We start from the raw sequence: 13,752 nt of genomic DNA, 5'->3' as shown, positions 1-13,752 counted from the left end.
ACAAGGTATTTTCTCAAAAGTCTTGCCAATCATTGAGATGTTTTTTTTAGCAAAATTGAGACGAGCCTTAATGTTGTTTTTGCTTAAAAGTGGTTTGCGCCTTGGATATCTGCCATGCAGACCGTTTTTGCCCAGTCTCTTTCTTATGGTGGAGTCATGAACAATGACCGTAATTGAGGCAAGTGAGGCCTGCAGTTCTTTAGATGTTGTCCTGGGGTCTTTTGTGGCCTCTCGGATGAGTTTTCTCTGCACTCTTGGTGTAATTTTGGTCGGCCAGCCACTCCTGGGAAGGTTCATCACTGTTCCATGTTTTTGCCATTTGTGGATAATGGCTCTCACTGTGGTTCGCTGGAGTCCCAAAGCTTTAGAAATGGCTTTATAACCTTTACCAGACTGATAGATCTCAATTACAGTACTTTGTTCTCATTTGTTCCTGAATTTCTTTGGATCTTGGCATGATGTCTAGCTTTTGAGGTGCTTTTGGTCTACTTCTCTGTGTCAGATAGCTCCTATTTAAGTGATTTCTTGATTGAAACAGGTGTGGCAGTAATCAGGCCTGGGGGTGACTACAGAAATTGAACTCAGGTGTGATACACCACAGTTAAGTTATTTTTTAACAAGGGGGGCAATCAATTTTTCACACAGGGCCATGTAGGTTTTGAGTTTTTTCCTCACTAAATAATAAAAACCATCATTTAAAACTGCATTTTGTGTTCAATTATGTTATCTTTGACTAATAGTTAACGGTTTTTGATGAGCAGAAACATTTAAGTGTGACAAACATGCAAAAGAATAAGAGAATAAGAAATCAGGAAGGGGGCAAATAGTTTTTCACACCACTGTATATATATATATATATATATATATATATATATATATATATATATATATATATATATATATATATATATATATATATATATATATATGTGTGTGTGTGTTATTCATCAATCATATTCAGAGGCTCAGTGATATTACCCATTGAGTCAAGTCGCTTCTTTTTATCCTCATGTCCAGAGCAGTCAGCAGATTTTATTCGGAGGAATGTTCCCAGTTTCTCCTCATGGTCATAGGTTCTGGAGATCTTCTCGGTTTCGGAATCATACTGGTGGAGCGCTGTGGTGGCCCTCTCTCTCAGTACCTGCACCCTGGCCAGCATCGCTTCTCTAAGGTTGAAGAAATAACTTTTGATTTCATGGTTTTTTGTTGATTGTTGAATTAAAATGGGAATAATAGCTATTAGCTATTAGGGTCCTTTCACACTTTGGCCATTGCATTGCGTCGCACAAAATCATTGCATCTTGACGCAGAAGCAATGATAGTTCTATGGAGCGATCACACTGATCACAGTGCGGCGGGTACCAGTATGACGTGTGCGTTTACCTGGGAAGTGAAGCATACTTAAATGGTACTATATGCCTCGCTGTATGGCCATACCGTAAAGGTGCGATGTGACCTTTTGGCAACGTTGTGTTGCAACTGAAGTATAAACGCACTGTAACAGATTCAGCACAGTGCGTAAGGAGCCTCATCCACCCAATACTAGCTTTCAGAAAAAAGACCTAAACAAAAAGCTAGCATTCACCACTTCATAGTTCAACACTGCCCTGCATGTCACATGTCCTAGATGATCTGGTGAGACAGCCTAAAATAAAGGTATCAGGGTAGGATTATCCAGCATGTACAAGGCTTATATTTTTGGGCAGGTAAGACTGGCAGAAGTAGGAGAAAAGCTTTAGTCCTGGCTCATGCATGAGATAGGCACACTGGTGGGGAAGAGACATCCCGCACTGACCGTCCTCACTCCTCCACGCACATTAACCCATGTAACCTGATCACCATTCCTTGCCTTCCCAGCTCTCCCCCTCCCATATTTGGGGCCCTCTGGAATGCACGCTCTGTAGTCAATAAACTAGCCCACATCCATGATCTGTTCATCACTAATGCTTTCACCTTCCTGGGGCTCACTGAGACATGGCAAACCCCATCTGATACTGTGTCCCAAGCTGCCCTTTCATACGGTGGCCTCAAGTTTAGCCACACACCTAGATCGGGTGACATGACAAACATGGGGGTGGGGTGGGAATTCTTCTTTCCGAACACTGCTCCTTTACTCCGCTTGCACCTGCACCTTCTCTGGCTTTCCCTTCTTTTAAGGCTCATGCTGTCCGCATCTACTCCCCTCACCACTTCCAGGTTGCGGTCATCTACCGGCCTCCTGGACCAGCCTCCACCTTCATTGACCACTTTTCAACATGGCTTCTCCACTTTCTATCCACTGACATTCCTTCCATCATCATTGGGGACTTTAACATCCCCATAGTGTTATGATCGCTTCTGCAGTGTTTACTGCTGACTGCAGTGGTATTGCAAACCAAGCAGTTCTAATGTCATTACATGCATTTGCTTGCATAGTTTGGTTTGCACTTAAACTAGTTGCTGATTCCATCTGCAGTCGCTCTGAAGTTAATGACAGTTTAATATGCTTTTGTGTAAACAAACATTGTCTGCTGCAATGGAGGGGCAATCCCTTTCCTGCAGGCTGCATATCATTGTCTGCCTTTTCCTGCTATCAGCCTGTGATTAATTACCATTCACTTGTGTGGGAATCTGCAGGTCTGCTCCCATTGGATGACCTCAGTATAAAGAACTGCTTCCTGCAATGCCTCATGGGCTACCATAGTCTCAGATTCTGTCTGTTACTCTGCTCGTGCCCCACCTCGTTCCTAGTCCGTGTGGACTGCGCTGACTCCTGCGAAGGGGTCAGCGAGTCCTCCTAGTTCTGCTCTTGTACTAGAAGTTGTTACCCTGCTTGTCTTGTGTCATATATTGGTTCATCGCCAATATATACGCATACTTGCGCATTTTGTTATTTTCCTTGTATTCGTGTTACGTTGATACATCAGTGTCGCTGATATATACGTACACGAACTGTTTATTTCCTGTGTTCAGTTAGTCAGCCTTCCAGCACGTTTTGGTAGTTTGCGCGTATCGTGAGCACCCGTGCTGAGCTAGTATCCTGCTCCTGGTCCTGTTTGTGAATTGCGTTCATCTCTGCGAGGAGATAACGAATCCTTCTGAATCCTGTCCTGTTACCGTTTGTGGATTGCGTTCATCTCTGCGAAGAGATAGCGAATCCTTCTGAGCCCTGTTCCCTGTATTGCTCCAGTGCTAGTCAATGTTCCTGCTTATGTCATATATCGGTTCATTGCCGATATATACATATGTTAGTCAGACGTTACAAATAGTTTCATTGATAGCTGTAATTGTAATACGCTAGGAAAACATACTTATTGTATATTTGTCTGTGTTACGTTCATCTATCTTGATCCTGCTATTTCCTGACTATCTTGTCCTGTCTTTGTGAGGCACGCCATCGCTGCAAACGCATTGGCTGCCTCATTCCAGTCTGTCTTATTGTGGACGCTTGCTGTCACTAAGTAGTGGCTAGTTAAGCAAGCGTTCATTCTGTCTACCTGTCCTGATCTCCTCAGTCCTGGTTTATGCGCTCAGCGCTACTTTGCGCTGAGACGTTATTACGAAAGTGTTGTTTGTGGCTGTTCGGATCTGCACCGGCTCTGTGCACCACAATCTCCTATTGGAGTCAGTCCTCTCCTCCACTAAACTGGGGATATCCTGATCCCTTGTGCTGGTGTGTGTACCTCCTTCACGTCAGCTTATGTGTTGCATGCTGACTGTGGAGATTACACCCCCAAGCTTAACATTATGGTAGCCCCATTACCAATCCCCATTGTGGGGGGGGGGGGGGGGGTTCCCAGCAAAAATTACACTGTTTGTTATGGTTCCTGTTCCTTTAAGAAATTTGAGAAACTTAATTCTGAAACAGAAAATGAGTTTTTTTCTGAATGTACCAGGTTCCTGGCCAATCCCGAGCTCCAGGCTACTCCTGTTTCAACGTGGGCCCCCCAGCTAGTTCATGTTTTATTTAAGGGAAGATTGTTTCAGTGGGCCTACGATGTCTTGGATCATACCAATTTAAAAGAGAGACCACTGGAATTTCTAGCGTTTGTGATCCATAACTGGCTGCGCAAAACCGATTTGCCTAGCCCTTTTGATAAGCTCCTGGCAGCTTGTCAATCAGCTGCCCCTTCTACTGCCTACAAAAATAATCAGCAAGCAGATAATTGTTCTGATAACTTTTCTTCTGCTAAGGCAGCAGGGTCTAAAGCCAAACGTAAACGCTCCAAAAGAAAAGCGTTACAATCAGCGGAGTCGTTGCCCTTGGCGACTGCGCATCAGATCTGTAATGAGACTCCGCCAGTAGCAGATAATGAAATTCAGTCACCATTCAGGGGAGTCAAATGGACCTATGAAACTACTAATGAACTTTCATTGCTAGCCAGGGAAAATAAAAGTTCTTGTTTAAATGAATTATCTGAATATGATTATGAAGATATATTACAGAGTATTGAACAGATCAATTTATTCGTGCAGCAAGGGAAATTTGCATACACTACAGTTCAACACTTGCTACAGGTATTGGAGATCCTTAGGAATAAGAAATCGGCCAATCACCTGCTAAATAACCCAATGTATGTTTCTGCCACTAACACATTTGCAAACTATGATCAGCCGGAATGCTCAGCTGTTAAATATGCATGGGATCCTCCATTTGAGAAAGGAGAGATGGAAGCCCTGGTCTATGAATGGAAGAAAGATGCAAGTTCATTTTGTCAGTTTTACAGTGCAAAAAGTGAATTAGTATTGAATGCATGCATTAAGTCTGCCTATAACCTAATAAAAACTGGTGTGTGTGGGTATGACTTTGTGGCTCCATTGATCGATGTGTGGAAGATGATTTTGGACGATTTTTATGCGATTCAATCAGTTGATACCAGGGAAGACACACTGTCAATTGGAGACTGTCCCACTTCTCCAGTTACTGAGTCCCTGCCATGTCTTGTGAATGTTCCTGTAACTCCACCCTGTACCATGGATAACTCAGTGTTACTTCCCAGTAAAACAGAAGCCACTGATACTTTCTTAACTTTGCCCTGCACAAATTTCTCAGCAGAGAATCCAGAGGTCCTGCTGACTTCTGAGTCCAGCCTAGCCAGTACTCATGAGTCTTTGTTCAGTGAAACAGACATTAGAAAATCTTTGCCTGCCTCTGCAAACACTTCTGTAGAATTTACCTGTGTTAATAAAGTTCAACTCCTGTCTGATCCAGCAGATGCCAATAGATGCACTACATTAGTTTCTGAGTCCCAGCAATCCTGTCTAGAAACCTCAGAACCCCAGCATCTGAATTTTCCAATTTTACAATTGAATAGTGCTTCAGATGCACAAACTTTGTGTCTTGATCTTCCTGTCTCTACACCTCGCTCTAGTTTCATGAATAGCTCAGAGCATCTGCTATGTGAACCTGAAATCGTAGAATTATTACCTTGTTCAGAAAATGTTCCAGTAAATTTGCCCTGTACCATGAATTGTGCAGTAGATCTCTCCAATGAAACTCAGGTCACAGAATCATTATGCTGTCCAGCAGGTGCTTCCATGGTTTTGCCCTGCAATATGGACTGTTCAGTGATCCTGTCCAGTGAAACTGTGGTCGCAGAGTCTTATGCTTCACCCAGTACTTTGGATACTTCAAACCCTCTAGCAGAGGAGTCTGAGGCACTGCTTACCTCAGTTGGTGTTGCAGTAATATTCACTTGTCTAGCAGCTGTTTTGGAATTACAGTCTGCTCTAATAAAACTTGATGAATTTCTGCCCAGCAAAGCAGAAGCCATTGAAATATTGTCCTCGTCAGCAAGTGTGTTAGATACCTTGCCCTGTACACAGTCTGATTTAACCAATATTGTTGAGTCCCTCTCCAGTGTTGTAACAGCCGAGGAACTCCAGCCCTGTCCTCTGAATGTTTCAGAAGTCTTGCCCTGTAACATGGATAATTCTGACTCGCTGGAAAAAATAATAGAAATCTCAGAATTTCAGTCCGGGTTAATGAGTGTTTCTGAAACCCAGCCCTGTATCCTGGAAAATTCTGGTTTTCTGCCCGGTGTGGCAGTAGTTCCAGAGTCCCCTTCCTGTCCAGTGAGTTTCTCAGTTTTACCTAGTTCAGTGGGGATTGCTGCAATATTGACTTGTTTTGCAGCCCTTCATGAGCTCCAATCCAGTGTATTTGATGAGTCTCTGTCTAGTCCAGAAGAAGCTATGGGAACCCTGTCTAGTTCAGTGCATACATCAGAAGATTTGCCCTGTCTTGTAAATGCCCCTGAACATGATTTGTTAATAACCCTGCTGGAATCAGCGACATCTAAGTCTGATCCTGCAGTTTTTAGTGAGAATCCAGTAACTGTGAAGTCTAGTCATGATGAATTTTTTTTGCCCAGTTCTGGTTTCGGTCCTGTCTTGACTGACTTTGAGGTTCGCAGTTCCTTGACATGCCCAGAGGTTTCTCTTGTGCCGGTGTGCCCAGATGTGCTTCGTATGCCAGAGTGCCCAGATGTGTCTGTGTTAGCGTGCTCACGTGCTTCCCTAGTGGAGACATGTTCTGATGTTGCCGGTTGGCCTGCATGCCCGGAGATGGTTCTGGTCCCTAAAAACCCTGATCTTGATGTTTGTCCTTGTGACCCTGACTCTGGAGTTGCCCTGGGTTCCATAGGGGTTCTTGATAGTTCTCCATGTGAGCCTAAGGGGCGTTCTGACCTGTGGGGATCTCTTTGGAGCTTCCAAGTGTTCTGGGAGATCTCTGAGGAAACTTGTCCTGGTACCTTGGACTGGTTCAACAGTGGGTTTTGTGTTGGTAAGGACAGTTCCGGTGGGCATTGCAAAGGCTTTGGCGTTTTTGGACAGTCCCTGGAAGGCGGTGGGTATCGCTCAGAGAGTTTCTTGGGGTTGTTTTCTGGAAGTCGTGGTTCTGATGGGTGTCACACTGAGGCTTGTAATGCTGACGGGCATGGTTCGGTAGGTTCTGGTTCCAATTGGTCTAGTTTTGGTGAGACTGATTCGGGAATTTGGTTTTGTCGGGCTGATCCGACATTCATGAATTTTCAGTCAGATCAGTTTGCTGGATTTCCCACTTCTGATTTTTTGGTTTGGGTGGTTCAGGAGAAATATGTCAGTTTTTATAGGCGTCCAGAGGCCGCGTTTAAGGGAGGGGGTACTGTTATGATCGCTTCTGCAGTGTTTACTGCTGACTGCAGTGGTATTGCAAACCAAGCAGTTCTAATGTCATTACATGCATTTGCTTGCATAGTTTGGTTTGCACTTAAACTAGTTGCTGATTCCATCTGCAGTCACTCTGAAGTTAATGACAGTTTAATATGCTTTTGTGTAAACAAACATTGTCTGCTGCAATGGAGGGGCAATCCCTTTCCTGCAGGCTGCATATCATTGTCTGCCTTTTCCTACTATCAGCCTGTGATTAATTACCATTCACTTGTGTGGGAATCTGCAGGTCTGCTCCCATTGGATGACCTCAGTATAAAGAACTGCTTCCTGCAATGCCTCATGGGCTACCATAGTCTCAGATTCTGTCTGTTACTCTGCTCGTGCCCCACCTCGTTCCTAGTCCGTGTGGACTGCGCTGACTCCTGCGAAGGGGTCAGCGAGTCCTCCTAGTTCTGCTCTTGTACTAGAAGTTGTTACTCTGCTTGTCTTGTGTCATATATTGGTTCATCGCCAATATATACGCATACTTGCGCATTTTGTTATTTTCCTTGTATTCGTGTTACGTTGATACATCAGTGTCGCTGATATATACGTACACGAACTGTTTATTTCCTGTGTTCAGTTAGTCAGCCTTCCAGCACGTTTTGGTAGTTTGCGCGTATCGTGAGCACCCGTGCTGAGCTAGTATCCTGCTCCTGGTCCTGTTTGTGGATTGCGTTCATCTCTGCGAGGAGATAACGAATCCTTCTGAATCCTGTCCTGTTACCGTTTGTGGATTGCGTTCATCTCTGCGAAGAGATAGCGAATCCTTCTGAGCCCTGTTCCCTGTATTGCTCCAGTGCTAGTCAATGTTCCTGCTTATGTCATATATCGGTTCATTGCCGATATATACATATGTTAGTCAGACTTTACAAATAGTTTCATTGATAGCTGTAATTGTAATACGCTAGGAAAACATACTTATTGTATATTTGTCTGTGTTACGTTCATCTATCTTGATCCTGCTATTTCCTGACTATCTTGTCCTGTCTTTGTGAGGCACGCCATCGCTGCAAACGCATTGGCTGCCTCATTGCAGTCTGTCTTATTGTGGACGCTTGCTGTCACTAAGTAGTGGCTAGTTAAGCAAGTGTTCATTCTGTCTACCTGTTCTGATCTCCTCAGTCCTGGTTTATGCGCTCAGCGCTACTTTGCGCTGAGACGTTATTACGAAAGTGTTGTTTGTGGCTGTTCGGATCTGCACCGGCTCTGTGCACCACAATCTCCTATTGGAGTCAGTCCTCTCCTCCACTAAATTGGGGATATCCTGATCCCTTGTGCTGGTGTGTGTACCTCCTTCACGTCAGCTTATGTGTTGCATGCTGACTGTAGAGATTACACCCCCAAGCTTAACACATAGACACTAACTGTTCCACTACCACAAAATTCCTCTCACTCACCTCATCCTATGACCTCTCCCAGTGGTCCTGAACCTCCACCCACAAAGATGGCCACACTTTGGACCTAGTTTTTACCCGGCTCTGCCCAGTTTCCACATTTAATAACTCTTTATTCCCCCTTTCAGATCACAATCTCATAACTTTTACAATCAGCCCCTCCCTGCCTCCTCCAACTACTGTAGTGCAGCCATCACGCTTATGCAGGAATTATCGTAACCTCGACCTCTGCTCCCTAGCTGACTCTCTAAAACCCCTGGGCTTCCTGTCATCCTACACTGACCCCGAGTCAGCATCCATCTACTACTCCACCACAGTCACCGCTGTCATGAACACAGCCGCCCCTCTCACCAACTTCCGCCCCCGCCGCATCAACAGACAGCCCCGGCTGACTGAACCCATCAAACAACTGAAAAGACAGTCCAGGGCAGCAGAACGGCAGTGGAGGAAAAGCTCCAATGCAGATGACTTCGCCCACTATAAAAACACGCTGCTCCAGCTCAGGGACTTTCTCTCACTTGCAAAGCAGTCATACTTCTCTACACTTATTTCTTCACAATCCCATAACCCTAAACAACTTTTCAACACCTTCAGCTCTCTTCTCCACCCCCCGCCTCCCCCTACAACCACAAGCTTGTCTGCAGAAGACTTTGCAGCATATTTTGTGAGCAAAATTGAAACACTACAGAACAGCTTTCAAAAGCAACCCTCTTCACCGGTCCAATAAGCTCTTCCTTTTTCCTCTCTGCCCAGCAGCTCCCCTACTATCAACTATCCCTCTCCACATAACCACTCACCCACTCAAACCTCCTCCCCACTAACAATCTTCTCCGCCTTAACTGAACAGCGTCTTTCTTCACTAATCTCTAAAGCTCATCTTACTACATGCGCCTCAGACCCTATTCCCTCTCATCTTATCCCTCAGCTCTCCTCCTCCCTCATTCCTGCTTTAACAACACTGTTTAACCTTTCCATCTCAACTGGCACTTTCCCTTCTTCATTTAAACAAGCTATCATAACACCACTAATCAAAAAACCCTCTTTAGACTCTACTGCCCTTTCTAATTACCGCCCAGTCTCTCTCCTTCCCTTTGCCTCCAAACTGCTGGAACGCCACATTTACTCAGAGTTGTCTAACTTTCTCTCTGCTAATTCCCTGTTGGACCCCTTCCAGTCTGGCTTCCGCCCTCAACACCCTACGGAAACCGTTCTCACTAAGGTTGCCAATGACCTCCTAGCTGCTAAAGCCAAAGGCAGATTTTCGGTACTAATACTCCTAGATCTGTCCTCTGCCTTCGACACTGTTGATCATACCCTACTTCTCCAGACCCTCTCAACACTGGGAATCAAGGGCCTAGCACACTCCTGGCTCAACTCTTACCTGTCTGGACGTTCTTTCATGGTCTCCTATGCCAATACCAACTCCTCTCCGCGCCCACTGTCTGTGAGAGTACCACAAGGGTCTGTCCTTGGACCCCTCCTCTTTTCCATTTACACCCATGGCCTGGGACAGATAATAAGCTCTTTTGGGTTTCAATATCACCTCTATGCTGATCACACCCAAATTTATTGTTCTGCCCCAGACCTCTCCACACTACTATCAAAAGTCCCCGAATGTCTATCCGCTGTATCTACATTTATGTCATCCCGCTTCCTTAAACTCAATATGAGCAAAACGGAGATTGTAATATTTCCACCTTCGCTCTCTGTTCCACCTCCCATTGTCACAATCAATGTAGATAACACCCCAATAGCATCAACCCCCAAAGCTCGTTGCCTAGGGGTAACTCTGGACTCTGAGCTCTCCTTTAAACCACATATTAACACTTTAACTACCTCCTGCTACTTCCATCTCAAAAACATTTCCAGAATCCGTCCCTTCCTTTCACAAGAAGCAACTAAAATGCTTGTGCATGCCCTAATCATCTCCCGTCTTGACTACTGCAACACACTACTCTGTGGTCTACCAAAAAGTAGACTGGCACCTCTCCAATCACTACTAAACTCTGCGGCCCGTCTCGTCCACCTCTCTTCTAGATCCTCTGAGGCAGCCCCTCTCTGCCAATCCCTCCATTGGCTACCAGTTGCCCAAAGGATCCAGTTTAAACTTCTCACACTTGCATACAAAGCTCTACACAAGCTATCGCCTCCATACATTTCCTCTTTAATCTCCAGATACCTCCCCGCCCGGACCCTCCGTTCCTCACACCCTTTTGTCCTCCAGCCTAGTCACCTCCTCTCACTCTCGCATCCAAGACTTCTCACGGGCTGTCCCTCTCCTTTGGAACTCTCTCCCTCAGCCAGGTTCGTCACGCCACGAGTCTGGAAACCTTTAAATGTACTCTGAAAAGGGCAGGGACCTCCTCCTAGTGTTTCTCATACTGCTGTTATTTTAACATATGTACATGTACCAACTACATATCAACTATGTATGTATCTGTATTCATTCTATTCCATGTCATGACTGTACAGTGTCTTGTATTTCTTATGTATATTTGTTCCCCATTATTTGTTTGTACTATGTACAGCGCTACGGAAGATGTTGGCGCTACATAAATAAAAAATAATAATAATAATAATAATGCACCCACAATATGGAAATTAGCAGTGGGGGAGTTACGATATTGAGGGCCCTGCTGTGTTTTTGTTTATTTGGGGTTTTTTGGCCACTTACCGGTATAATACAGCCTGTGGCTTGTAGGGTACAACATGTTATTATTTGAAATGTGGTAGTTCATAGATTTTGTTGGTAAATGCTTACATGTAAGAATCACTTGTGGCTTGTCTGGATGGTGGATTCAATGGCTAGCCTAGAACTTAACCAGGCAGTGTCAGGACAATAGTTGTCCTTGGCTAAGCAGGGTAACATCTCTGGGTTTCTGTGAATAAGGGTCATTTGCTTTATGCACAACATATTGGTACACCAATTCCTTTACATCTTCATTTCTAAGTTGTCATATCTCTCTTTCTTGGTGCCAAGAAATTAAAATCCGATTATGTGGATCTCCTGCCAATATCCTGCCAAGAAGATAAGTGATGGTACCAATTACAGAAGAAGGATTGCCTAACATGTCTCTATCAACCTAAGCAGGGTAAATCCACAGGGTGTGTTCTCTCAGTATCACCCACACTGAACTACAATTTTTTAGAAAGTATTTTAAGCTACTGTCTACTTTACATGGCACTCTCTTAAGTGCATTTAGAGACATCAGTGTGGAGTTCTCCACTAATGATGGGAGGACAAACCTAGAGACGGTTGTCCAAGAACTCTTCCCCCAGCAATTCCTACAACAGCACAGGCCACACTCTGCAAGGGCTTCCCGCCAGATTTTGCATATTAGTGCTAGCAAAGGCAAGCATGCTCTACAATAAAACTGTGCATGCTAACAGCTTTGTAGACTTCTTCAATGTTGAAAATAATAATTGAGGTGTTAAAGTAAAATAAATATAGGTACTACAGAACAACCTTCAGGAAGGGGGGGGGGGGGGGTTATGGCAGAATAAGTGGAACAATACCTACCTTCCGAAGCCAGAACAATGTCCTCCAGCACATCCAACCCCCCCCCCCCCCCCGACACCTTAATCTCTAGTTATTTGGCTTGCAGCCACTGCCATGTATCCCCTTTTATTATTTACCTCTGCTTCAAACACAATAGGGGAATAATAGCTGAGTGAGTTACACTGCGCCCTGGGGCTGGAGCCTCTCTCGCCTCTGCCTTGGCCCGGCCCTGATAGCCATAGTCTTATGTCCCTACTGTAGACGAAGGCCAGTTTTGTGAGGTAACCAATTAACTTATCAGTATGTTTTTGGGATGTGGGAGAAGCCCAATAGAAGCACAAGGAGAGCATTTATTTCTATGCAGATAGTGTTTTGATCCAGATTTGAACCTGGGAGTCTACTGGTGGCCGCTAATGATTTAATCTTTTTCATCCAATCTTACAATTTCTATGTAATATAAGGGAACTGGCTAAATAATTAATTCAATATATTCACTCAATTTACCCCTATACTACATAGATTTAGTAAAATTGGATGAAAAAATTGGATTATTAGTGGCCACCTTATTGCTGCAAGGCAAGTATGCTATCCACTGTACTCCTGAAAAGAAGGCAAATATCAAAAAGGAGGCAGAAGGAAATGAGGGAAAACCGGGGTTCCTTTGTAGGAGGATTACATTTTTTAAGGGTGGTAACTACAGGTATGCTGATTCTCAGTAACACTTGGTGCAATGCTAACTTACCTTTCCTCCTGAGCTAATAATGTACCCCTTGTTACTCTTTTCTTTATTGTTTTTATGTGTTCCAACTTTTGCTGTAGGGTGTGATGGATCTTTAAAAATGCTTCTTTTTGGGACTGCATATCGGAAATCTGGTCCCTTACTATGGATTTTATAGTTGTTATATTGTCATTATTTGCTGTGACCTGAATAAGACACAGTAGTTTCATTAGTTTCATAAAACATGGATTCTCAGAAACATGAAGTGAACTATAACTGGTTATTACTCAAAATTAAGTTTTTGCTCTAAAACTTCATCAAAAAAACCAACAGAGAACATGAAACAATATATAGGTACGTACACACGCCCTCCTGCCGGCAACGACGGGTCCGCCGGACCCTCCTGCTGGGCGGACGGTCAGCCGACAGTAGCACGTGTGTACGCGCTGTCGGCGGACTGATAAGGCTGTTTCTGAACGATCTGCTCAGTACACACGCACTACTGCCGGCTAAAAGACCGCCCAGCGGGAGGGTCGGTTGGACCCGTCGTTGCCGCTGGTAGTGCGTGTATACGCACCTTTAAGCTAACTGATAAAATTGGCAGTTGCAGGACAAATAATCAGATTGTCTTTTAATTAATTACTGGGCAAATAAACGACAGAAAGTTCTCTACCTCTTGGATACACAGTTTAGTACACCTCTAGTCAATCTCATAATTTTGGTATGGCAAGGGCAATCTTATCAATTAGCTCCTGAGTGAAGTATAGGTTTGAGTGGTTTGAGTACTATCCCTTCCAGTAGCTTCAAAACCAGTGGCAGTTAATTCTCAAAAATAACTAAAAGATTAGATGTGAGTGGGAAATTCACAATTAATGAACGGAAAATACTGGGCAAAAATTGAGTCTGCTCATTACAGACCTAGGGCTTGATACTCTAAAGAGTGCTAATTGTTAGCATGCCCGTGC

At 44.3% G+C, this 13,752-nt stretch overlaps 1 protein-coding gene across 5 annotated transcripts in view; it reads right to left on the bottom strand.

The window, feature by feature from the left end:
- The window catches only part of LOC137524723 (coiled-coil domain-containing protein 63-like), a 143,508-nt gene that overhangs the window by 26,047 nt on the left and 103,709 nt on the right, over positions 1-13,752 (bottom strand). For all 5 annotated transcript variants that reach the window (XM_068244940.1, XM_068244932.1, XM_068244914.1 and 2 more), the window contains exons 5-6: positions 12,812-12,993; positions 979-1,166 (exon numbers count right to left, since the gene is read on the bottom strand). In XM_068244940.1, the coding sequence (XP_068101041.1) occupies positions 979-1,166; positions 12,812-12,993 (370 nt within the window). The remainder of the gene's footprint in view (positions 1-978; positions 1,167-12,811; positions 12,994-13,752) is intronic.

Source organism: Hyperolius riggenbachi, chromosome 1 (assembly GCF_040937935.1).
Source record: "Hyperolius riggenbachi isolate aHypRig1 chromosome 1, aHypRig1.pri, whole genome shotgun sequence".
NCBI lineage: Eukaryota > Metazoa > Chordata > Amphibia > Anura > Hyperoliidae > Hyperolius > Hyperolius riggenbachi.
Note: the sequence above shows the minus strand (reverse complement) of the source record. Positions and strands in the feature narration are given on the sequence as shown.